Raw genomic sequence first — 26,109 nt, forward strand, 5'->3', positions numbered from 1 at the left:
CAACAACAATATATCGTCTCGTATATCGATAAGAAGTCAACTTAGCCCACTAAACCTCCCTCTATTTAAGCAGGATAAGAACTTAGTTAAACCACGGAAAATAGTACATATAGTACATAATTCTTCTTGTAGATCCATCTATTAAAAAAAAACCACAATATCTTTCACCTGAACTGAAAGCACTGCCCTACACGTAAAGTGATAAGACAGTGTTGTCAGACGGTCGCAATTTCGCTCCCAACGCTGGTAAACAGCTGATGGCACATTAGGCACACTTGTTGAAAGAAAGAATTCTGAAATTATTATATACCATAAGACAATATTATGTTGGACAAAGTTAAGAACGTGATTATAGTGCTCTCTGGAAAGGGTGGAGTGGGAAAGTCGACTGTTAGCACACAACTGGCGCTGGCACTACGCCACTCCGGACACAAGGCAAGTGCCGGGCTAACTATTTCACAATGAACCTGCAAACCGGATGCGTAATTGTTGTATTTTCCTTTTAGGTGGGCCTGCTGGACATAGATCTGTGTGGTCCCAGTGTACCGTTCTTGCTGGGCCTCGAGGGGAGCAATATTTACCAGTGCGACGAAGGTTGGGTCCCCATTTACACGGATGCGAGCAAAACTCTGGCCGTGATGTCGATTGGATTTCTGCTAAAGAATCGCACGGATCCCGTGATTTGGCGTGGTCCCAAAAAGACCATGATGATACGCCAATTCCTCACCGATGTCAAGTGGGAGGAGCTGGACTATTTGATCATCGACACGCCACCCGGCACCTCCGACGAGCACATAACCGTCATGGAGTGCATGCGTGAAGTGCCCTGCAATGGCGCCATCATTGTAACAACGCCACAGAGCGTGGCGCTGGATGATGTGCGCAAGGAGATCACATTCTGCAAGAAGACGGGCATCAAGCTACTGGGTATTGTCGAGAATATGAGCGGGTGAGGATCAGGTTTATGGAGGCGGCGGCACCTATCACCTTTGATCAACTTACTACGACTTTCGTTTGCTTTTCACAGATTTGTTTGCCCCAATTGCACAAACTGCACCAATATCTTCTCCTCGAACGGCGGCGTGGAGCTGGCGCATCTCGTTCAGATACCACATCTCGGCACTCTGCCCATAGATCCACGCGTGGGCGTGCTTGCCGGCTCGACAGCTTCTGTGCTGGACGAGTTGCCCGATTCGCCAACGGCCCAAGTTCTGAGGGGAATAGTTCAGCACTTGGTTGCCCTAACATAGATTAAAAACTGATTGGATTGGTAAGTTTTTCGTTTACTTTGGTTTTATTTTTGCATCATTTTGTTTCTGCGTTTAATGACTAAATTGTTTAACAATAAAATGAAATGAATATGGGAATGCAGGAATGCAGTCAATCCGTTTGAGGGGAACAAATAATGTATGTGTATCGTATATATTTATGTATACATATATAATTTATGAGTGAGAGTAAGTATATAGTATGTTTATAGTAGCACTACAAGGTCGTTTAATAAGTTTTGCGGTTCGATAAGAGAGGGCGTTACGACTAGCCTAATTTTTTGTTTGTTATTTTGGTACATCTTTTTTTATAATTTAATTTAATTTAATTCAATTAATTTCCACGTGGTCGTACGAACGAAATATTTTGACTGAAGTCTTGGGTTTCAGAAAGCTGTGCAGAATGGGTGCCGCATTCGCTAAAAATTAAAAAAATTAGAGGGTTTTCGAAACGATAAAGTGCATTTTGGGCTAAAGGGTGGTATGAACCTGGTTCTTCGGCTCTTAAACGAGTTAGTGTCCAGAAGTTGTTAGTATCAGTTTTATAGGATGCGAAAGAAAGTTTGTTTGTGGACCACTTGCAAACTGGTAAAACAATGAATTCCGAATATGACTATATCCTTTTAGACCAGCTGAAGGAAAAAATTCGTGAGAAAAGACCCAATTTGCAGAAGAAATAATTATTTTTCATCAAGACAATCCACCACCATGTCACAAGACCATTTTAAAATTGGCTAAAATCCATGAATTAAAAATTGAATTGCTGGAGCATTCACTGTATTCACGAGACTTGGCACCTAGCGACTTCCATCTGTTTTCATAAAAGCTAAGGCCCTTCCGGATTCTAACTTCTGGGATGGAACTCGTAGATTTAAATCTCGTTGGAACAAGTTTTTTGATGTTCAGGAAGACTATACTAAATAACAAAGTGTATTTTAAACCCTTAAATTGTGTTTTTCTTATCGAACCGCAAACAACCTTGTATGTGGGCCAGCTGCCAAAATAAAGTTACGTGCGACGACGACGACCACCACTCAAAGCTATTTTTAATATTTTATAGAGAGTTACGTCGGAATCATAGTATAATTTACAATCAATCTAAACAGTCCGCCTTTTAATACTTAATCCAATCTCGTTTTCTTTCCCTTCCCTTCCCTTCGCTTCTCTTCGTTTAGTTTCCTGCAGTTTTGTCTATCTTTTCTTTTCGCTATTTAGAGTTATCAGAAAATAACGTAAACTATCTTAATGGAGGCTTAAACATAATTCTTACTCTTTGAATTTGAGCATAGCCTTAAGATCTAATAACCTTTGCACACTTTTCCAACAGCTCTCGGATAGAAATACATTTGAAAGATCTATTGACTCCGTCAATTCGGAGTATTTTTTTTTTTCTTAAAAAATACTGGATACTGGAACCGTTGCTGTCGTTCGTCCATCGATTCGTTTCGTTTCGGTTTCAATGTCTGCTTCTGTATGGTTCTCCTTGCCCTAGTTGGGCGGAAAATGTGTGTGTGTTCTTTTCGGTTTTCATTTTTGTTGATGGATCTGATAAGGTTATTTCTCTCTCTCTATCTCTCTCTCTCTCTCTTCTCTATGTCGTATCACTATTGCAGACTTTTTCCACTGTTTTGGTTTAATTTGTTCTAGATGGATTGGACCACTAGAGGGTAAGATCAAAAATCAGTCTGCAGAGAGGATGAAAGAGGCACCACAATAAAAATGCTAGTTCTGCAATTCTTCCTTGACAGGCTCACTGCCGATGGGCGTTAGCAATGGAGATAGCCCCGTATTGCCCAACGGCTGTGGATTGGCTTGTGATACCTCACGGTAGTCCGTGTTTTGCTTCTTGCCATTGGTTTGCTTCTTGTGGACAAAGCAAAAGTAAAAGATGGCAAACACACACACGAAAAAGACAACAAAACCGACAACAACACCGGGAATCGAGATCCAACGCTTGACACCATCCTTCTCCACAGGCACAGCATCTTCCAAGACTGTGCGAGTGGTCCTGTCCGTGTTATTGGATCCAGAAACCAGTCTGGTCGACTGGGGTGCTGGCGGCGGTGGTGGCTCCGATGTGCTAGGATGATCGCTGGCCGCCTCTGGCAGCGAATCTTCAGTGGATGTGGTCACGGTCTCCTCTGAGCTAATCTCATCGAGCATCTGTGAGGGGGTGCTCTCGTTATTGAACTCAATTGAGGATGACCCCGTTTCGTGTGGATTGGTAATCTGATCTTTCTCCATTGAGAAGGCATCCGTTGAGGTTTCATAGACCGAGGTGGTTGTGGAGCCGCCTTCGTCGGTAGTGTCAGAGCTTGCAGTGAGATCTGTGGTTGGCTTTGTGGAATTGGCATCCAAACTTGAATACTCATCAAAGTCCGGGGGGGCTACGGGGCCCTCGCTGGCTGGCGACGACTCCATGGTCGTGGCATTGTCGCTTTCAGTGGAGCTATCGATCGTCGTGCTGGAGGTTGATGGAACATCACTTGGCTCGTTTTCGGTCGAGGAAACGGAACCAGTAGTTGTTGTGTCGGTGCTGGAATATTCATTCGAGGGATCAACCATCGCAGCAGTGGTATCCTCGATCTTCTCAGTGGTGCTGGTGCTGCTGCTGGTGCTGCTGCTGGTGCTGCTGCTGGTGCTGGTGTGATTTAGAGCCAGTGAAGGTCCACTGGTGGTGCCCGCTATTGAGGGTCTGATCAGTTCCTCTTCGTGTTCGGCGGGACAGACCGGACAGCAGTCGCCCTCTCTCTGAATGGGATTCTCACAATCCGGCTCCAGACACTGGGTGGCCTTGCAGGATCGCTCACTCTGCTGATCGCATTCGCATGTGGTGCAGCCGTTATTCTCCATCCAGATATCACCCTTCATTTTGGGCTCCTCGTTGAAGGTCAGACAGTTGAGCAACTGCTCCGACTCGCTCGATGGACAGATGGACAGGCAGATGGAGCAGGTCTTGCACTCAATGCACGCGTTCGGATAGTATCGAATGGGATTCGAGCGATCGCAGACGGGCATTTCGCTGACGCACTGGTAGCGCGAACAACAGCTGCCCGGCTCTCCGGTGCCGCGCACGACCTCAACGAGCACCTGATCCGGTTCACATTCGGGCCGCTTCTCCGGACAGCTCTGGCATTTGTTCGTGTCGATTTCCAGAATGGGTATCGCTGCAAAAGGAAGAGAGAAAGGTGTGAATAAATTGTGGGTACTGTCTACACACATAGGTACTACATATGCAGCTTGTTGGTTCAGTCTATTAATACGCGTTGAAATTTTGACAATGCTGAAATGATTTCTAACAACACGACATCTGGCATGTGTGCAGATGAAAAAGCTGCCAAAGTAAATTTCCTTTTCGTGTGGCGAAATCAATGCAAAAATGCAAACAAATGCATTTCGAGTATTCATCAAATCACAGATATACTCATGCTCCTTCGGCCATTACGAATCCCGCTTCCAGTTCGATTCGAATCACCCCTGTGATATTCGATTTGTGGGCAAAGTGGATGTGTGTAACGCCCAGAAGGAAGCGTTTCCGATCAACATCAAAAGCCGAGTCGATTGAGTCATGGGCGTCTGTCCGTCCCTATATTATTATTATTATAACGCATTTTCTGTGTCTCTCTCTCTCTCTCTCTCGCACTCTTCAATGTCGTTCAAAGTTAGCGCCCTCTGGCGGAGGAAAGCAATACTGTGCGAGGGTCGATCGTAAATATATGTACGTTTAATTTACGATCCCCCAACGAAAACTTGTTCAAGGTAAGGCAAGAAGGAGTCCAGAAAGATTGTGTGTTGCCCTCTCGTTCTCTTTACCAGAAAATCAAGGCAAGAGCGAGAGAGACAAAAATCTTGAATATAATATTAAATATATTGATTTTGATTTTATTGAAATTTTCAATCAAAACTTTTTCACTTTCTTTTTACAATTTATGATCTCGAAGCGAATCTATGGGTCTAAATTTTGAAATTCAATTGTAAACATTGAAAAATTTCCGGGCACACACAGGGGGTGTGTAGAGATTCCATGCACCTGACCTTAAGAAGAATATTTACTCGTAAATATCAACAAAATTTCAATAAAGCCTTGAACTAGAATATAAAATTCCACTCAATGCCACAGATCACATAATTGTAATCAGATTTTAATGAATTGTTCAATATAATTTAGGATATAACAAGTTCCAAAACTGATTTGAATGCCCTTCAAGTTCAATATTAGCATATAGCCGTATCGATCTTGAATTCCAGACTCTAGTCCACATTCTATATAGTCACTGAATTATTCAATAGATCTGGAGGTAAATTTATAAAAATTGCAATTTGATTAGAGAGTTTGAGTTTGAGCCAAAAAAAGCGCACAATCAAAACAAAACAAAACCAAACTAAACAAAACAAAGGAAAACAAAAACAAAAACGAACTGAAATTTCTATTTGGGGGAATACAAAGTACGCGAGTGACAATCTCGTTTATCATTTATTTATTGTTATTGATTTTTGACATTTTATCATTGAATTAGTAAGGGAGGAGGAGTGCCGGTGGGATGTAGAGCGATAAAGAAATTGTGGCGGGGGGAGGGGGGAAAACGGAAAAAACAATTGCAATGCAAAACAAAACAAAACAAAAGAAAAACTGAAAGATTTCTTTTGGATCGATTGAGTCAATTTGGGGCCCGGCTATAGCTCCAATTTGTTCATATATTTTTGATACGAGTATTACAAAATTCCATGCCCCCATCTTTTACAGACTCCCGTCCATGCCGCCGATCAATGATCAATGATCACGAAGGTTATAGAGAGAGAGAGAGAGAGAGAGAGTATATTTTCGATATTGACGTCACTGTCGAAGACTTTGTAGGTGAAGCGCATTTAATTGAACGTAATTTAAAATAGATATAAGTTGTTGTAGTTGTTGCTTTGTTTGATTCTTTGGCTATCAGGTCGAAGCGATCTATATGACAGCCCCGATGCGACGCACAGTGCGGGCAAAATACATATTTTCCAAATGCCAGCGACGTTCGTGCCACACGTTTTGGATGGCAGATCAAAGCGGCAGATCATATTTTAAAATGTGACAAATAATGCAATAAACCAAATACAATAGCTGGTCGATAATCAAAAACATCCCACTTATTCCATACATTGCATTTATGCCAAAAATATGAGACTAATTTTCCCATGCAGGAAAATATATATATTTAACAATTGAAATTCTAAAAGACCATATAAGACCATGGCATCCATGGAAGGAAAGTTTCTGGGAATAGAAATACTAACAATACAAAGGAAAGATCTATGAAAGAAGGCTTCTGTTTGGATTAAATTCTTTTGCTGCTAAAAAAAAAACCCCGATAAACAAGACACAAAACCGAAAAGAATTCCATTCTGAATCTAGTCGCTGGGTGTAAAATGCTTTTGCAAATTATATTTAAATGCTTAGCCAGACAATTAATGTCTATATATGGTGCATGATTATGGCCTTCTTTTCTCTAGATATTCATTATACATATTTTTCGTCTTTTCCCTCTTGGGGGTTTATTGACCCAAACGTGTGTATGGTATAGTAATACTTTTTATCGCCGTTTGGGTCAGTCAGCAAAAAGTAAAGAGTATATACATATATATCAAGAGAGGAGAAGGAGAAGGAGGAGGAGGAGGAGGGTTCCAGGTTTCAACGGTTCCAAAGGTTACTACAGTGTAGATACTCGTACAAATTCAATGCAAATTACCTAAGCATATATCCGCCTCATAAATGGGTCGGCACTCATTAGCAGAGAGATCTCAGATGATTATGATGATTATAGGGGATCAGAGACAGAGGCAGAGAGAGTCAGAGGCAGAGTCAGAGCAACCAGCAGAAGTGCGACTACTCACTTACGTCACCTCACAGCCACAGATACAGATACAGATACAGATACAGATACACAACAACCAGATACAACAACAGATCTTGAAGCTACACAGGCGCTCAGGCGATCCATATTTCTTTTTGATTGATCTACAGTCGAAGGTTGGCATGCAAAAATGCAATTCAGGGAGCGAGGAGAAGCCCCAACCAGCACAGCACACAAACCAGATACTCGTACTCTCTGACGCGCTATGGCGGCGTATCTCAAAAACGAAAAACGAAAAAAAAAAATAAATATAAATTCCAGTACAATTAGCAGTCGGTTATATTTTTTGACACGCTGCCTGTCAGCGCCGGCTCGTTGACATGCAAAGTTACTTAAACATAGAGCTTGGAAAAATCACACAACAGACAACACACAACAGACAAGAGACAAAACAAACATTACATTACTACACGACAATATAGCTAGAAACTACCTAAAAACCAAAACGGAGGAGGTCGTCGTTTATGTCTATTTCATATCTTAAAGGTCTCGAGTCTTTTCGTCAGCCAGGGGCGTGCATGTACCTGACTGAACGCTAGCCATTACATCCCCTCTCACAAATAAGTGCTGTTTTTTCCATATTTTTTCCTTCTTTTGTTTTTGCAGTTGATGGAGTAATTAGAGACGAACGAATGCCCATTCAGATTCTGTTGAAATTTCGGCGTGTTTCCCCATTTGGCAATCGTGTTGAACCATCATCATGTGGAATTGTCGCATTGTGTTTGCCGAGAATTATCATATTTACGTACATTTTATCACATTTGATGGGGCAGATACTCGCATGGGCATTAGGTGAGCCATAAAGCTGTGACCATGAAGGGAATTACTTGCTAAACTGTGATTTATCAACAGTAATGCGGTAGCAATTAGTGATCACTGATGGTCACTGAACTGATGACTGAATGTTCACTGATTCCATGGTTGAATTGTTCTTTATTTTTTTTTTTACATAATACATATAATTCTTTTCTAATTTTTTCTATTAATTAGTTAGTTTTAATTTTCATAATAAACATTTAAAATATAAATCATTTTAAGTAAATTAAATAAAAAAATATAAATGCATTAATAAAAATAAATTAAATAAATTAAAAAAAAAAAAAATTTTAAAAAATAAAATAAGTAATACCAAATAATATAACAAAATAAAAAATAAAAAATATATAAAAGCCTAGGTGATTTTTTTCCCACATTGATTTTTGTTAAACTAATAATACTTGTTTCTGATCGCTGGGAAAAATCTCGTATCTCTTTAAAATGCACAATCGAGAGAGTATCTTTTTTCTTAAAAACAGTGACTAAATCTTAATAGAATATTTTATTTCTGAGTAAAACGTACACTCAATCCCATTAGCGGTATCTTAAACCCCAAGGCGAGTATTCAAATATTTCATTCCAGCATTGATGTGACTATCGATGGCTGACGCCACTGCCACTGCCACTGCCACTGCCACTGCCGCTGCCGCTGCCACCTCCCTCTGACCAATGAACTATGACAGTGATTTAGAGTGATATTTAAGTTCCAATGAAATGGCCGGTAAAAATGTGACCCGAAAGCCTGAGTAATCAGTTTTTATAGTTTGTGCAAAAAGGTATCCTAAATACAATCGTACAAAGGCTATCAATCTTCATGTGTCGCCGTAAGTAACCGTGATTTATGCGATTTAGAGCATATGGACTCTCTCGCACTCCCAAAGGCGACGATCTCTTTCCGCATTGTCTGGCAATTAAGTGGCAGTGGCATAGACCATAGACCATAGACCCCATGATTCAATGATCGCCGCACTATTCAATGATTGTCCGGCACTTCACGCTAAGCATTACCATTACCATTAGCATTAACAGTCTTTCCTTTTGGCCAATAGTCCGGCATAGTGTTTTTTCTGGCACTGTTACCCCCACCCCCCCCCACAGTTATAGAGTAGAATTTATTTATGACTGCTCTGCTAATTCGCTGGAATTGCGTAAACAAAACATTTTCGCATGCCGAGAGCTTTCTTTTTTCGGCCGGCGGCGACAGGCGTAGTAAAACCTTATCTTAATTATAGATCAATTATAGTAGTGGTAGCCGTCACATGTACATATGCTTAGGAACAGAATAATAGAACAGAACCGAACAGAACATCATTAATTATAAGTGCGAAAAGTCGGTCGAACAGATGTGTGCTGTGCAAAAAAAAAAAAAAAAAAGGTAGGCCCTGAAATGGAATGGATTGTAATGATTTTTGCAACTCCATTTGGGCTTTTATTTACCCTTTTGTTGGGCCCAAACCAGACATATCTGTTAGCCCGACCTCCCAAAAAAGTGAGACGGATAGAGAGAGAGAGAGAGAGAGAGAGAGAGAGAGGGTGTATGGGTAATTATTTCGTATTATTTTATACAAATTGCACAATTACAATTAAATTATACGGCAAAGCGTAAAAATGTCTGATTAATGACAAACTGGGGAGGAGGAGGAGGACTGGCCGGGATGGGATCGCCAGCGGAACAGATGTGCGCGCTGATATTCAATTTATATATATATTTTATATTTTTTTTGTATACAAAATAATAATTATAATTATGGTTAAATAATTACTGTATTGGGACCAGCAATATGTGTCTGCACCAGCATTCAGTATCATGACTGACGCCTTTCTGCTGGGATTATTGGTGTTCTCGGCGGCGGTGGCCGTTCTCTTGGAGCCCCTGCTGGCGACAGTACGTAACAGATGTCGCCCCCCCCCTTCGCACCATATACCACACAAAACATATACAATATACAAAATATATGTGTGTATAATTTGTGCACGTTGCCTACTTATAGAGAGACTTTGAGATACGTTGGCGCACCATCAACTGCACGGCCATTGACCCGGCCACAACGGCCGCCTTTCACTGCCTGATCGTGGAGCTGCCCAAGCGGCAGGGAAACTTCTTGAACACCCGACTCCTGCTCAACCGACCCGTGTCCAAGATGTGGGTGGATATGAGCGTGGGCCAGGTCGGTGGCACTGGCACTGTCCAGAACCTGATGAAGGTGCGCGTGGATGCCTGCCATCTGATGGGATTCCGCAGCAAAAATCGTATACTGAATGCCGTTCTCGGGAAGCTACTGCAGTCGGGCAACTATCCCAAGGCCTGTCCACTGTTGGGGGTAAGTAGTAGGATGGCTCTTTTCAACTTGATCTTGAACTGCAGTTCTGCACTCATCATTTCCGACCTAGGTATAGACCTCTATTCGGTATACGTAATATCCCATAGTCTTTGTGTACACAAATCCTCCAAGCAGCCAAGAATTTACCAGAAAAACACACACAGGGAAATTGTTGAAAAGCCCCCGATAAACAAGATATTATCGTATATTGTATGTCTAAATATGTCTATGTTTATAAACACATCAAATGCTTATTAACCGAAAATAGAGCTATTGCAAACTGAAGTGAGAGGCCCAGGCAATGGAAGCCCCAAACCCAAATCGATTTTTAAATATCATTCTCATTTTTTTTTGTTTTTCCTGTTTTTCTGTAAAAATTGTGCAATGCCTAACGAGTTTTCGATACCGATTCGATTCGATTCGATTCCATTCCATTCCACAGAATGTCAACTATACGTCCACACATTTTGCCCTCAATCCGGATCACTTTCCAGCCTACATGCCGGACATGAAGTTCAACACGAAATTGGTTTTCTATCTGAGCAAGAATATCACCCTGATTAGGGCCAGTGTGGATGCCGAGGTAATGAGGCGATCGTAGATACATACACAGTCCAGGCACAGCCACAGCCCCAGCCACAGCCACCGGTTCCAATAGAGAGAAACTCAAAAACCAAATCCAAAAACCATGACTAACTTGGGAACGGAGAGTGACTAATGGCCTTGGTATGATTATTATCCATGGCATTCTCTAGATTAGAGCCGTGTCTAAAGCTAAAGCAAATAATAAATCTGAGGAATGCCTTATTGATATATATATATTTTTTTTATCAGTCTTCAGGGTCTGTACTATGAGACAGCCCATCTTCCTCGTGGCCAAAGTGATGTAGATACTCCTTAAGGTACGTCTTTATGTACCGTACCCGTGGCATCCCATCTGAGTGCCTCTGTGCCTCCGTGCCCCGACTACGCCGTATGCCATCCAGTGTGTCTGCTGCAGGTGCTCTCTGAATGACTTCTCGAATTTCTCGAAATTTTCCACCTTGCATGGCTCTGCACAACTGTACCTCCGACACATTCCTTTCCTTCTCTGCGCTCCGCATTTTATTTGGTGTCGGCTCGTTTTCGGTTTCTCTATTTTGTTGATATTGCGGGTGCACAAAAATAACAGATTAAGAGCTAGGGCTCTGGCATTTAAATTAAGAAAATGACGTGAGCCAACGCTGACCAACGGTAACAGATTTAGCCGAAAGAAAAGTGCCCCACGAGACGCACAAAACGCTAGGAGCGATTCAGATTCAGATTCAGATTCGGAATCAGAATCAGTTTGTTTTTTTTTTTCATATGTTAGTTCAATGCAAAGTTGTTGATTCATGGACGGCAGGCAGGTCTCTTATCGGTGGGAATACGTCATTTATTTAGTGGTAAAGAGCCAAAAAGGGGTTTTCTATTTGAGTTGTATGGGAAATATCCCAATATTTTAATGGGTCAATGCCATTAGCATGAAAGCCACAACAAAGGTCACCATGGAGAGGTGCAGAAAGGTGGTGTCATGGGGCTGGCAGACCCAGGAGACCCACCCCTAAGACAACTCCCGAAACGACGGGGGTAAAGTCTGAAATAGCTCACTTAGTGGGTTAGTCACAAGAGGCCTTTGGTGGGGAGACGGGCACGGGAGACTCAACGCGCAAGAATGCAGGCCGGCATACTGCTGTAGTTCTCGATTTCATTCCGGTAATGGAAAACTGTTTTTCGAGGGATGGAGCCCCAGGTAGAGTGCCCCAATTTGAGAGTAGTTTCTTCTAGAGAGAGGGCGAGAGAGAGAGAGAGAGAGAGTGTAGAATGTGGTACACCTCCAGCCCTGCCCCTGCCCCTGCCCCTACCTCTACCTCTACCTCTGGTTTCCCATTTGTTTGCGCCATTCCGAAGTTCACTTTATCGTATTCATCTGGATGGAATTTATTTGGCAAACACTTGGGGCTCTGCCATAACAAAACAAAAACTAGCTGTAGCTCCGGCTCCGGCTCTAGCTGTATCTGTATCTGTATCCGTATCTGTATCTGTCGTTGTGTCACCACTTTTGATAAGAATGCCACCAGATTAAGATGGAATTCCAAATAAAAGTGTGTTTGCTTCGTTCTTTTGTATTTCCACTTCTGTGCTCCTTCTTCTATTCAAAATCAAGACTCCACTACGGTTGAGTTGAAGGTTAAGTTCATTCGATTTTGTGCAAGATTAATGCACATTTTCCTTCAGATATGAATCATCGATGGATAGATGGTCACAGGGTGGACTGAGGAGGGCGAGGAACTGCTTGATGTTGGGCTTCTTTCCTTGTTTTCCACAAAGATGACTCTCTGAGAGTCTGGCCTTACATATCTCTTGCCTTTATCTCCTTAAACTTTCCAAGACTCTTTTAATTCGGTTCCTAAATTATTGAGTTTCCTCCGATTCCTGACCTATATAATCTCCAAACCCCCACGCAAAAAAAAAACACCTACATAGTTCAGACGCCAAACGACGCTAACATTGAACGACAAGGAGTGTGTGCGAGAGGGACAGCAAATCAGTCAGAACGTGTCGTCGGATCCGATTGATCCGATCTGATCCAGATTCGTCATTCTCTATGATTGTGCGTATTATCAAAATTGCGCTTTAATAGTCTCTGAGATCTGTGGATGCCACAGGTTAACGTCCTTTGCGGGGGCGTAGGGGGACGGATGGACGGATGGACGGACATGACTCAATCGACTCGGCTCTTGATGCTGTGGGGTCGGAAACGCTTCCTTCTGGGCTCCTCCTCCACTTTCGCCACAAGTCGAACATACCCTCAAACTTATTTTGATTATCGGGTACAAAAAATACGCACACACATACAAATACAGACTTTACGCCGCCTTTTTGAATTATCAATGAAATTTCGAAACGAAAACCAAAACAAAACCCAAAGAGAATCAAACATTAAAGCAAAAGAAATAAAGAGCGATATACCGACTATCAGATACCCCTATATCGCTATTCAGATCTGAGCGGATTTCAATCAGAAGAATATATAATCAGTATCGATCAGGATTCAATCAGTATCAATTCAGAATGATCTGCCAATGGGGAAGGAAGTTCCGAATGTTCCAAATATTGGATGCCACAGATGATATTCAATGTTGCGTATATACCCCACAAGAAGCGCAACATGTGGTTGGGCGAGAGAAGCGAGCAAGAGGCCAGAGAACAGAGAACAGAGAGCGAGAGAGAGGGAGTGGGGGAGTGGGGGAGAAATCGCGAATGGAAATAGTTTCAGACGCGTCATAAGATCGCAAGCTATGCCGCCGCTATGTATAGGCACATGATGCTGCCACTGTGACGTAGATCGGGGCGCATTTGTTCTGTTTTTTAAGAAATCTCCCATCTCATCGATGACTTAACAAAAACAAATGTATTGATATCCATTTAAACGAGTGAATCACCCTCATTATTGCCTCGAAATAGGCATTTTTTTATGAACTAATTTTAGCATTATTCACTCACCCAAAACACCGTCCAGTCCAATCCAGAACACAACGAGGCAACAAAAAATAGTGCTAAACTTGGCCATTTCACACGTGAACAAAATATATATTGTATAGCCACAGTATACCGCACTATTATGTTCGAATCAAATCTTTCGATTGTTTGTTGTCGCTTAAGACACGCTTTAAAGCCGCACTGAAACTCTGAAAATAAACAAAAGTATCACAGAAATTAGAAGAACGTTTTATGGCACTGCTGAAAATGTGATTCATGTCATACCACAAGAAATATTGAGAAAAGCCAACCGGCTGGCAGAACTGCGCGAAAACGACTGGGTTTTGGGGTTAAATCGATTCCGAGCCCTTATCTGCATTATCCTACATACACACTACTGGCCAACAAAATAAGTACATCGGTGTTGTGCTCATTTTTGTATGGAATAGCTCGAATTTTTGTAAATGTATGGATGTTATAGTCTTGCCAAAAGTCTATGCTTAAACTTTTGCTGAATGGGCATTTTTTTGGTCTGGCCAAAATAAAATTGAAAGGATTTGATAGGGAAACAAATTCTATACAGGATACTGGCATTAGATTACAAATAATAAGTGAAAAGTGGTCGAAAAGTGTAAAAATGTTGATATGCTTTTGGTTTTTCGCTTTGTAGAAATCTCATAAGCGTGTACCTATTATTTTGCCCAGTAGTGTACGAATGCACAAGTTTAAAACACCAGTGGCTTCTTAGCCAGATTAGTCATGCCTGAAATCTGTTGAACTTCAGTTCCAATCGGGGGCCTCTCCACCCTTGTCTTTCCTTCAAGAACACATATTTTTGGGCCTCAGATACAGATATGCGAATATATCATTTTGTGAACCCGCCGAGTGCCGAGTACATTCTGATTAAAAGACACAAGACGGACACACGCCTTTCCCACCTTTTCTATTGTTGTGTGGTTACTGTATACCCTATAGAATATGTAGATTAAAAGGGTATATGGGAGGTGACAGTATTCTAGATAAAGATGAGCAATCAAGTTTGAAGTCTTTGCATTCTTGTCATATCCACTGCATCCACTGGGAATCTATAGCATAGTTATAACGAAGATAGCATATCACGGGTATCACCATTGTCGTTATGCATCCAATTCGATTTGGCGACCGATAAGTGCCAAAACTGATATCTCCTCACAGACAAACACACCCACATGCACATGCACACAGCACTGAGTAAAGTAAACCCAGACATGGACAGGGACAAGTATTTCTTTTTCTTCATTTTGTGTGTTTGTGTGTGTGTGTGTGTGGGGGGGGGGGGGAAATATTACATAGGTCGAGTGCAAGTACCAAGGCCAATAATATACACAGTTTTTTCCCTTATTTGGCAGAAAAGAGTGCACACAGACAGACAGAGGAGCAGAGGTGGTGCATATTTTTTTTTTGTTTATGTAAGTAGTACAGTACTCCTCGAAGGTTCCACACATTACATCACACTTTCCGGGGTGCCGTGCGCCTGCGCCTTCGCCTCCGCCTCCGTCTCCGTCTCCGCCTCCTGTTGCAGTGCAGGCGCATGTGCCGCGGCCTATCAATGAAATGCCATATAAGGAAATAACCATAAGCGTACATAACAGGCAACATTTCACAAGAAATTGCGCAGAGATTGGTTTGGTTAAAAACAAAACAAAAACAAAAACAAAAAAACAAGAAAAAAAAAATAATAATAATTCCCAGAGAATCGGAAAATTAGGTCGCCTGGCCTACGCAGATTATATACCTATGTATATATGTACGAGACCACTACATATGTGGGACAGAGACAGGCAGAAAAACAATCAATGTACAGATTTACTCGCTTTTTATGCCCGTACCGTACCGTACCGTACCTTTATTTATTTGCAAAGAGTTCAACTGATCCAAAAATAAAACGTCATTGTATTAATGTATTTTTTCTTCAATTGCCTTTTTTTTGTTTGTCCATGTTTTTTTTTTTTGAGTTTTTTTTTTAATGTTTTTTTTATGGCTTTGGCCTGCTCTGCTCTGTATTTTGTTTTGTTTCGCTTGCCGTCTAATGATACTATTTCGTTTATTCAATTCCGTTTTTTGAGTTTTTATTCGGGGCCACGCGCAGACACAACCGGCTTCAATGGATTTTCACAGCAAACTGTGTGTGAAGACCCCACGCGCCAAACGGCAAAAGCTTTTTGCAATAAATGGCGCTTGGCGCTCTCTCTACATAGCTTTATATAGTTCTCTCTCTCTCTCTCTCTCTCTGCATCTGATTCTCTTCTTCTTCTAGTTCTTCGCTGTGATCTTGTTTTTGTTTTGATAAATAAACGTTGGTTAGTGCGTAATTGCCTGGTAGGCTTGTGTTTCGGGTCACAAAATACCAGCATTTATTATCTGCACCTGCAATGCTTGCTTCGCATCGTACGTTTGTATTTTCTTTTGTTTACGTATACTTAATACAAAAAAAACTTTAAATTTAAATTACCTCTATATCGATTGTCATCTATATCAACTGTTATCGACATGGATGTGCTGCCAGACTGGCGGAAAAAGAAGCCGGCATCTGTTTTTTTTACAAAGCTGGCATCATTTAGTTTAACCAAAAAATACATGTAGATGTCATGTAGAATCATGTAGGAACGTCGAGTTCGTGTAAATATCAACAGATGGCGCCGCTGCCCTGTAGAATGTAGCAAATCTTTTTTTGCCTTCGGATTTTACAAAATTCTTGTTTTTTTTTAAAAATAATTCAATAATTCCGAAAAACTTGTAGAGATTTGATTCAGTTATCGTATGCAAGTATTTTTATAGCCCATACTCAAAGACTTTAGTTGTGTGGTGGAAGTGGATGGATGCAAAAGCCAGCAGGAAGCGTTTCCGACCCCATAAAGTATATATGTATATATATTCTTGATCATCAATAGCACAGTCGATATAGCTATGTCTGTCCATCCGGCCATCTTGATGAACACATGAACAACATCTCAAAGACTTTAAGAGCCAGAGCAACCAAATTTGGTGAACAGACTACTGTGATTTCACACTGAATCAAGTTTGTTTCCAAAGTTTCGCCACGCCCCCTACTGCCCCCACAAAGGACGAAAATCGGTGGCACTATTGTCGAAGATACGAGAAACCCGGACAATCAGGCATAGCAAGAAAACTCTTCTGGAAACGAGTCAATTTTATGGGAAAGGAGCGGGAACGTGGTGAGCCGCGGCAAGGGTCGCGGCTCTACTTTTATACCCGGTACTCAGTCATGAGCTTATGATTTATGTAACTTATAAGATATATTTTATACGTAATTATATGTAAGCGCTAGCATTGGTATGTGCCGATGGCTGTTCGCAAAAGAGACAATGCAGGGATGGGTGACTTTTGGTAGGACAGCCTTGTCACGAGAGAGGGAAAAAACATAGCTAGAAAGAGAGAAACCTTGACCGCTAGTGATGTTCTAATTGTTAATTGTTGCACTTTGTTTGTACTCTTTGATCAGAATTTGAGAGTTTTTCGCCACCACCGCACACTCTCCTCCGCCAGGGACGCACACTGCACGAAGAAGAGTGTGCGTGTGAGAGAGAGAGAGCGAGAGTGAATGAGTAAGCGCTTGGCTGAGGGGTGGCGTGGTCACTGCAAATCGATTTGTTCCTTCTGGCTTTAATAATGATCCGATCTGGTCCAGATTTGGCTTGATGCTGATCAAGAATATGCCTACTTTATGGTGTGGGAAACGCTTCCCAAACGCCTGTAACCACAAAAATTACATAGCTTGAAGCTCTTCGAGTATCAGGTATATTTGAAGTAATTTATTGAATTCAATTATGGGTTCTTTCAAAACTGGATCCCTAGCGAAACGATACCCAAATATTCGATGTGGAAGAATCAACTCCTCCGTTTGGTATTAGCTTGCATTTAATTGATATTTCATCCTACATCTCGCAGCGCCGCTGACATGTTGACATTTTCCTGGCCTGGCCTGGCCTGGCCAGCGCCGCCTTGGGGGTTTCTGTACGGCGGGGCCGGCTGGCGGGTGGTGGGGGGAGAGGGGGGGGCTTCTACTGTCACTGGGTGTACGTACGAGTGAGTGGTGGGCTCTCTTCCCTCGAACACCAACCGGCATTGGTAATTAGCACGCGCGCTGCTAATTAACACTTTCTGGAGAGGCACCTCTCCGCGTGTGTGTGTGTGTGTGTGTCTGGTGTGGTTGTGCCCCTTGCAATTCCCCGATGACTGCAAATTGCACGCGTGGCACCACCGCTGGACCGCTGCGCGCGGCATTGCTCCTGGGTTTGTGCGCCTCAAAGCGAAAATGCCGCCGCACATGTAAACCCAAAAATGGTCAAGTTGTGCCTGTTTTTTGTTTTTCTTTCTGTTTTTGTTTTGTTTTTTGGCTGCTGCCTAGTTGTCCGATTTTGGTGTCCTGGTGGGTACTCTTCCTCCTCCTCCACTGCAGCTCCTGCAGCTACAGAGCGTGAAATTTTAATTGTGCCTTTCGGGGCGTTGTCGTTGCCGGTCGATCGGTGGCCGCCGCCTCGACCCGAAATAAAGATCTCTGTGGCGGCGCACACAGCTCATCCACCAGGGCAGGTCTTCCTGCCGCCGCCCCTGCAGCCCCTGCAGCCCCTCTCCACCCGACTGATGGTGCCCCCAAAAGTTGTTCATGCCAAAAAGGTGCAAAAGGCCAAATAGTATTCTGTAGTTTATGTTGTTACATGCCTCGTTGTTGCCGCTGTGTGTCGTTTTGGATCGGACAAAAATGTCCGATGGAATTTGGTGCCACAACTGTTGAGCTTCTCTATTATGCCACTGCCTCTGCCGCTGCCGCTGCCCCTGGCCCTCTCTTTTGGAGATTTCCCTTACGAGTATCTGCACCTGATGTCATCTATGGCCACTGCAGCCAGCAGCAGCAGCAGCAGCACTAGAAGATGATCATCAAAGCAGCTTTAGGGTTATTTCTTTCCACCATCTGTGGCTCTGTGGCTGTGTGGCTGTGTGGCTCTGTGGCTGTGTGGCTGTGTTGCTGCTTTGTTGCTGTTAATGGTTGCTGCGGGCCAAATCAATTCCAGGCCCAACATGTAAGCCTTGTCTGCCGCTGCCGCTGCCGCTGCTGCACTCTTGGCCATTTTATTGGTTGACAATAAAAGTGAGCCAAGTGTTGTCTGTCTGTCTGTCTGTCTGTCTGCATTCCTCCCTCCTCCTGGCCAATGCATAATAATTATAATCCATTTAATTTTTGCAGACTCTTGCCCTGGCAATTCCATCGATCATTTGGCATCGCTCAGAGGCTAGCAATGGGGTCACGTGTGTGCGCTGACCCCTTGGCTTTGGCTTTGGCTTTGGCTGGAGTTTTCCTTTTTGCATTGTATGTACGTCAGTCAGTCCGGCAGGCAGGCAGGCAGGCAGAAAATGCCAAATATCTAATACGCTTCCACCAAAATGATCAAATTCATGGAATTTTCGCATAAAGCCAGCCAGAGACCAGGTCGTATCTTCTGCTGGCTGCTCCTCTCCCTGCCCTGCCCTGCCCTGCCCTGCTCCACCGAAACATTTCTTCTCCTTTGCGTAAAGCAAACAAAAAAACGACGACGCGACAGGTGAATCGGCCGCCCGTTGACTCTGCCCCATACGGGGATATTGGACAGACGGACGGACAAGTCGAAGCCGCGACGTTCCGTTCCATACTTGATTTCGGTTATGGGCCGCAGACGAATCTCCCCGAACCGACATTCGACTGGGTCTTGGGGCTCTGCCCCACTGCCTCTGCTGGCTGTGGCTGTGGCTGTGGCTGTGGCATCTTTTTTTGGTGTTCACATGTGCCAAATGATGTCGATGGCAGCGGGCGAGGCAAATCGATGGTACAGTGGTCTCGCTTCGATTCAAATGGACTCACATTCATGTGTTGCGTGGAACGGAATATTCTTGCCCCACTGTGTGTCTTCGACTCCTGCCTGCGTCACCCACTTTGCTGGTCCATGGTGGATCTTCGGATGACTCTTTGGATGGCTGCTGCATCATCTAACGCAGCGGCGGCTGCCAAGATCGATCGTCCGCTGCCTTTTGCCTTCAGACTGCTTCCAGCTACAGCTACAGCTCCAGCGTTGTCGTTTCGATCGATCGTCGATGGTTTTGGGTCTCCCAGGCTGTGGCCTCCCATACCCATCTCCATCTCCATCGCCATCGCCATCGCCATCTCCGACTGGGGACTGGGCTGTGACCGACCATTACCTGGCTTTTGGTCAATTGATGACCAGTTCGATTAGTTGTTGTTGTTGTTGCTGCTGCCTCGCTTGCCTCTCGGTTACAGCCTTTTAGTCTTTACACCTCCTTTTATTATTTTCCTATTTTTCGCCAACTGCTGTTGTGTTGTTGTGTTGTTGTGTTTCCATGTATTTAAATTGCCAACATAAATTTTATTCGCAATATTTGCTTTAATGAAGTTTTTTTTCGTGGCTTCTTCGTGGCTGATTTTGTTTTTCTTTTCTTTGGCTTTTGGGATGCTGCAATTGCGAATCATAAAATTGTAAATTGGTGAAAATTGTGCACAATTTGTTAGCTCACAAATGCAGAGACGAACGCGTAGAGATTCGCCCATTTGATGCCCTCAAAAAGATGGACTTCTGCTCAATCCTTAACCCCAAGAAGGCCTAGCCATAGTTTGATGGGATTTTAATATCCTTAAGCCGCTTTAGGGCGATCTCCCGACCTCCCGAAACAGGGCGGGCCTATCTAGGGACTATCTATAGCTGATAAAGATAAGGAAGAACAGCAGGCACTTGACAGTAAACAGCTGATGCACTAATCAAAGCTTTATGACTGAAATCCGAAAGGTTTTTCGGAACCACAATACAGCACTTTAATACAAAGTCGAGAAACCGGCCCTTAAAAAAGGGAATTCCTCTAACCTTTTGCATAGGTTTTATTTTTTTAAATTTAAAGTTAAATATTTTATTATTTTAGCCACAAATAAATTTAAAAAAATTACATAAATAAATAAAAATAGAAAAATTCCATAATAAATATTTAAATTTAAATATTTTAACATTTTATCCACAAATAAATTTAAAAAATATATAAATAAAATAGAAAAATTCCAAAATAAATATTTAAATTTAAATATTTTAACATTTTATCCACAAATAAATTTAAAAAAAAGACATAAATAAATAAAATAGAAAAATTCCATAATAAATATTTAAATTAATATTTTACCCACAAATAAATTTACAAAAATTACATAAATAAATAAAAATAGACAAATTCCATAATAAATATTTAAATTTAAATATTTTAACATTTTATCCACAAATAAATTTTAAAAAATGTCATAAAAATAGAAAAATTCCATAATAAAATTCCACAAATAAATGTAAAAAAAAGGTCATAAAAATAGAAAAATTCCATAATAAATTCGTGAAAAAGTAATTAATTTTTGGTAAATAACTTTTGATGAACTGCAGAAGGGGTTCAGGCTTTGTATCATAGTGTTGCGGAACATGGGCCGCGACTGTACCCTATTATAAATGGATATTTAAGATGTTTGTATAGGCATTCCCTCATTTCTTTTATAGGAACGTCTAGCACGCCTGTCACGCGTCATTTAGCAGCGCCCCTCGGTCAGCATCTGCTTGACTTCCTTATAAATACTATACTTAAATCGTATTGGACAAAACCTTAAGGTGTGGTTTTTAAATTGAAACTCTAAAAGAGTGCCAAATATTTCCCAATTTTCGTATATTTTTCCAACTTTTATTGGTTTTTGGTTTTTTTTTTTTTTTGCTACTCCTCCTTTTTTCTTGTTGGCTGCCGTCAAGGGGTTAAATAAACCGCAAAATGTGAGACACACAAAGACAGGGCAAGTGGGAGAGGGAGATAGATAGCGAGCCAGAGAGACGCCATTTGTGAAGGCACCTCCCCTCCCCCCGGCCCCGCCCCCGTCCCCGTCCCCGTCCCCGACTATCCTCCCCACCCATGGGGGTTTCATCACGTAAGACTAATTAACAGCAAAATACACCCAGCGCACTTGTTTGTGGAACTCTCCATCTCCACATCTCCATAGTATATCTGTGGCCTTACACCCATCCCCCCCATCCTCCCGTCCTACCGTCCTACCGTCCTTCTCCCCCCCTGCCTTGAGCAACCACAGTCATAATTAACTTGCTGGCTGCCTGCAAATTTTTAGTGGTTTTCTGTGCTCTGTGCTCGGTGCTCCGTTGTGTGCCGTGTGCTGTGCTTTTCTCTCGTTCGACCTCTGTTGGTGAAAAATTTAATTTTCAATAAATCACCTCTGGAACGAACGCTCTGATCTAGTAGAAGCAGCGGTGGGTCCGATCGGTTGGAGGTCCATAGAATACATATATTTATAAGGAAGAGAGGCTGGTGGGCGGGGGGGCGTTGGAGGAGCGGTGGTGAGAGTGAGAACCTGTGCTATTAGCATTATGATTCCACTCCTCCCCAATAACTCCCCCCAGTACACAAATCATGGAAAATGTTTATAATATATGACATGTTCTAGGCCTGTGCGATCCAACAATTCTACACTTCTAATTATCCAACGTAAGGCCTTATCGCCCCCCCCCCCCCCCCCACACACACACACATGTGCGGTTTACACCCACAAAAGGCAAATACCCTTCAGAGAACGGGGGGTATACAGAGTCCAGTTGATCGTTTAAGAGGGTCCCAAGAATGGAAAGACCTTTCGAAAAGTGTAAGCAAATACAATCGTAGAAATAATTATCACTTTCGGTTTGAATATTCTCGGCGAAACACATCCATATTTAACAAAAATATTTGGCTTTAAATTACAAAAAAAAATTTTATAAAATATAACCTAAATAAATGATTTAAAAAAGGCTTTTTAATACAGCCCACAAATAATCGAGACCTACAAAAATCTTAAATATTTATGATAAGCAAAATGTTTCATCTAAATAATAAAATATATTTTAAATATTTTAAATTTATTTAAATATGAAATATATATTTTTATTTTTTTTTTAAGTCTTTCTAAATAGAGCTCCTGCGGAGCTTTCTGCGGAGCTCCTGTCGAAGCTCCTGTATTTATTAAAACTTCTTTGAAAATCTACAATTCATTGGGATTTATTCTCTTGTTGGGGCTTTCAGCGAATGCCGTCGTCTTGGTACCATTCCAGCCTGCTAAATAGCACTTTCTTTCGTTCATTCGATTTCCATTCATAGAGCCCGAAAAATTCCTAATTTTATTGTGATTGGAAAAGCACTTGATTTGCAACTTAAATTACATTTTCGATTAATTTTCCCGTTCGGGCAACCGTTTTTAAAGAGCATCAAACGTTAATCCAGCCCATGGTCCGGATTCCTATCCCGTTTTCCCAACTTCCAAGCCAAATTGTTTTCTCTTTTTTCTTAGACGTTTTTTGTTTTTGTTTTTGTTTTGGTTTTTTTTTTTTGTTCGTTTTTTTTTGTGGGTTGGTGGGGCCTTTGTCTTGTAGACTTTTATTGGCCCATGACTGCCATGGAGGATCGGTGGATCCGGTGGTTCCCGGTGAGGATCGGATCGTTCGGATCGTTCGGATCGTTCGGGCATTGCGCAATGTGCGTCGTTCGCACAGTGGGGCATCGACGCGTTTTATTGGCAATGCAATTAATTGCTACATTTTCCCAAAGGAAAATTATGAACTAACATCAATTAGGCTGCGGCTGGACAACGGATCGGTGCGGGTCTGTGAGATTGTTTTTGGGCTGGGAGGCTGTCTGGGGAGCAATCGCAAAAAAAAAAAGAAAAAAAAAAGGATGAACGCTTAATGATTCAGGCTTTTTAATAGGCCATAAAATCTCAATATCGGTATAGGACAACGCATAGCATCTCTCGTATCTCTGCCCGAACATATTTCACATGTTTTTATTATTTCTTTTTTTTTTTTTTCTTTTTCTTTTTTTATGGCTAATTCTCCTTTTTGCCATGCTTTTCATTAGCCTTTGCGCTTGGCCTCTGCCTCTGTCCTCCCATGCGGTTTTATTTGGAAGTTGAGACATTTATAATTGACACATGTCAACAGTTTGCAGGATCGGATCTCTGCAGAGGGACAATCGATAGAGATCTAAACAATGATGACAGTCGACTTTCTGTATGCAACTTTGTGTGCGGCGTGTGTCATATTCTGTTCTACAGGGTTGCCATTTCGAATTTGAACGTACATATGTCACTGTTAGCCGGTTTTTTATGACTGTTCTACGATCTATATTGACTCACTTGACTGTTATACGCCTCGTCTAGTACTCATATACTCATCTTTTTTTACTTTTCCACGAATTTGGGTTTGGTTTTGTGACTGTATGGCTTATGTTTCACATATCCCATTGTAAGATAAGTGTTATACGCTTTTATTATATATTATCTCGTACAGTTTTGTATCCTTTATACCATAAGAATGCCTAGATCCCTTTGTCTTTGCCTGTCTAAAACAGTGTTGTACAATTCAAAAACGATTTTTCTTTTGGTTTTTTGGAAACTGTTATACAACTGTCCTACGACTGCAATTGGGAACTTGAATTGTATGGCTTTTATGAGAGTTTGTCTGTTAGACGATTATTACCAGACTATTCTTAGCTTTTCAGATTAGTTTTACAATAAAACTGTTATACAAATGTTATACATAATGTTTATATGTGTTTCTACTAGTATTATACCTCACAATTGGTTTCTTATTATATTATTATACAAGTTTTGTATATTTTATACTGTTCTACTGTTATACTATTGCTTTTTGACTGTTATACAATATACTATACCATTATTATATGTTAATTTTTAAACTTGTAAGAAACTGGAATACAATTGTATGAAATAAAACTGTTATACGACTGTTATACATATCTTCAACCACATTTCTGAGATTATTACTCTAATAAACGATTATTTGCCGAGTAAAATACATCCGTTATCCAAAGATAACTGTTATACAAAATATGCATATCCCCCACCCACTCACTCGTCTCTCGCCTCTCGTCTCTCGTCTCGTAAATAAATGTTAATTTTTGAATTCAAAATTCAAGCATCCAACACACGATAATCGATACGAAATTGATTCAAACAAATCTCATGGCAAGACGGCGGCTGCTAAAAAAAAAATCAGCTAAAACGCAACAAGAAATAAACCGCTAATCACTTGCCGGATTGTGACCCGACCCGGCAAAAGGCCAATTTAGATTGGCGTGGATTTTGGGGGCACGATGGCACGATGGCAGCGAAAATTATGAGCTCACCTCATAAAAATAACGCCACAAGGAATTTCCGTATATTCTCATGTTTAAATATAGTAGTATAATTCGGAGGCAGGCCCAGATTCCGTTTGATCGGTGGTGCGTGGCAAGTACCGCAAAACGCCAAAAAAAAAACAAAAACAAAACAAAATCTACCAAAAAAACATTTGCATACTTAATTAATTCCAAAAACCACAAAAAACCGATAAATATGCATGCGAGAAAAAGAAAAAAAAAAAAAAAAACGCCAAACGAGATGAAAAAAAAAAAAGAAGAACAAAAGACAACAACAAATACTACGACCAGTACGAATATGTACTCTAATTTGGTTGTCAAAATGACTTCAGATTTGTTTTTGTTTTTTTTTAAATGGTTTTCGGTTTTCGGTTTCGTTTTCTGTTTGTGTTTTCTGGTGATTCAAACACAGGCGCCAAATGTTTTGCCTATTTAAAAGTTAATAAAATCATATTATCAATAAGATTTATGGGTTCGGATTGGGGTTCGGGTTGGGGTTCGGGGCGATGGGGAAAACACACACACACACACACACAGAGAGATATTGAGAACTCTCAAACGAGAAACTATGCGATGCGCCTTTAAAATATATAAATTTTAATTAGCCCGAACGATATTTGAGAGATCAAGATCGAAATCGAGATCTAGTTGGGGACGAAGACGAAGACGAAGACGATGCCTCTGGATCGTGTCCAAGTCGTAGCTGTTTCTTCGGGCCTTGTTTCACTAATTAAGCCAAAATGGGCGCGTGTTTTTCAACAACAACAACAACAATCTCTCTCTCTCTCTCGTCTTTGCATGATCTTTAATAATTTCGAAATATTTGTGGCTGCTGCAGTGATCTCTACTGATCTTGATCTTCGGCCTGATGATATCCCGCAGTGTGAAATATTTTTTTGATGAGAATTTATCATTTTTGTATGCCAACACCCCATTGCCTCCGTTTCGTGCTGTTATACACTTTTCACTCCAACAGGAGTATGACACTTTTTCATGGGCGAAGGCTCTAAAGCAGGGCCTTGGGTAGAGATCTTTACTGAGAGATCTTGA

At 41.6% G+C, this 26,109-nt stretch overlaps 3 protein-coding genes across 5 annotated transcripts; 2 read left to right on the top strand and 1 right to left on the bottom strand.

Annotated features, from left to right (window-relative positions):
- Positions 1-192: 192 nt before the first annotated feature.
- On the top strand, positions 193-8,107 carry LOC6601842 (cytosolic Fe-S cluster assembly factor NUBP2 homolog). Of its 3 annotated transcripts, XR_003409139.1 has the most exons (5): positions 193-435; positions 507-949; positions 1,028-1,270; positions 7,766-7,951; positions 8,012-8,107. XR_003409139.1 is itself a non-coding variant. In XM_026992699.1 (4 exons), the coding sequence occupies exons 1-3, from the start codon at positions 325-327 to the stop codon at positions 1,248-1,250; spliced, it is 777 nt and encodes a 258-aa protein (XP_026848500.1). In that variant the 5' UTR covers positions 193-324; the 3' UTR covers positions 1,251-1,270; positions 7,766-8,107. The 3 variants fall into 3 exon arrangements, 2 of the variants coding, with proteins under 2 accessions (XP_026848500.1, XP_026848501.1); XM_026992699.1 differs by having other exon boundaries at positions 7,766-8,107; XM_026992700.1 differs by lacking the exons at positions 7,766-7,951; positions 8,012-8,107 and having other exon boundaries at positions 194-435; positions 1,028-1,367.
- On the bottom strand, positions 2,796-15,793 carry LOC6601843 (cell wall integrity and stress response component 2). Its single transcript, XM_026992698.1, has 3 exons — positions 15,681-15,793; positions 13,822-14,006; positions 2,796-4,435 (listed from the first exon to the last, which is right to left on the bottom strand). Exons 2-3 carry the CDS (start codon positions 13,886-13,888, stop codon positions 2,991-2,993), a joined length of 1,512 nt encoding a protein of 503 aa, XP_026848499.1. The 5' UTR covers positions 13,889-14,006; positions 15,681-15,793; the 3' UTR covers positions 2,796-2,990.
- Positions 9,683-11,054, top strand: LOC6601844. Its single transcript, XM_002026839.2, has 3 exons — positions 9,683-9,860; positions 9,967-10,296; positions 10,739-11,054. The coding sequence occupies exons 1-3, from the start codon at positions 9,783-9,785 to the stop codon at positions 10,895-10,897; spliced, it is 567 nt and encodes a 188-aa protein (XP_002026875.2). The 5' UTR covers positions 9,683-9,782; the 3' UTR covers positions 10,898-11,054.
- Positions 15,794-26,109: the final 10,316 nt, after the last annotated feature.

The sequence above is a fragment of the Drosophila persimilis genome, unplaced genomic scaffold (genome assembly GCF_003286085.1).
Source record: "Drosophila persimilis strain 14011-0111.01,24,50 unplaced genomic scaffold, DperRS2 tig00000780-arrow-arrow-pilon, whole genome shotgun sequence".
Classification (NCBI taxonomy): Eukaryota; Metazoa; Arthropoda; class Insecta; order Diptera; family Drosophilidae; genus Drosophila; species Drosophila persimilis.

Excerpts from the sequence above, each read along its gene's own strand:
- LOC6601842 (XM_026992699.1), top strand. The coding sequence starts at position 325 with ATGTTGGACAAAGTTAAGAACGTGATTATAGTGCTCTCTGGAAAGGGT. Across the intron at positions 436-506 it reads TACGCCACTCCGGACACAAG|GTGGGCCTGCTGGACATAGA; the intron begins GCAAGTGCCGGG and ends TTTTCCTTTTAG. Across the intron at positions 950-1,027 it reads ATTGTCGAGAATATGAGCGG|ATTTGTTTGCCCCAATTGCA; the intron begins GTGAGGATCAGG and ends TGCTTTTCACAG.
- LOC6601844 (XM_002026839.2), top strand. The coding sequence starts at position 9,783 with ATGACTGACGCCTTTCTGCTGGGATTATTGGTGTTCTCGGCGGCGGTG. Across the intron at positions 9,861-9,966 it reads TGGAGCCCCTGCTGGCGACA|AGAGACTTTGAGATACGTTG; the intron begins GTACGTAACAGA and ends GCCTACTTATAG. Across the intron at positions 10,297-10,738 it reads AGGCCTGTCCACTGTTGGGG|AATGTCAACTATACGTCCAC; the intron begins GTAAGTAGTAGG and ends TCCATTCCACAG.
- LOC6601843 (XM_026992698.1), bottom strand. The coding sequence starts at position 13,888 with ATGGCCAAGTTTAGCACTATTTTTTGTTGCCTCGTTGTGTTCTGGATT. Across the intron at positions 4,436-13,821 it reads TGGACTGGACGGTGTTTTGG|CGATACCCATTCTGGAAATC; the intron begins GTGAGTGAATAA and ends TTCCTTTTGCAG.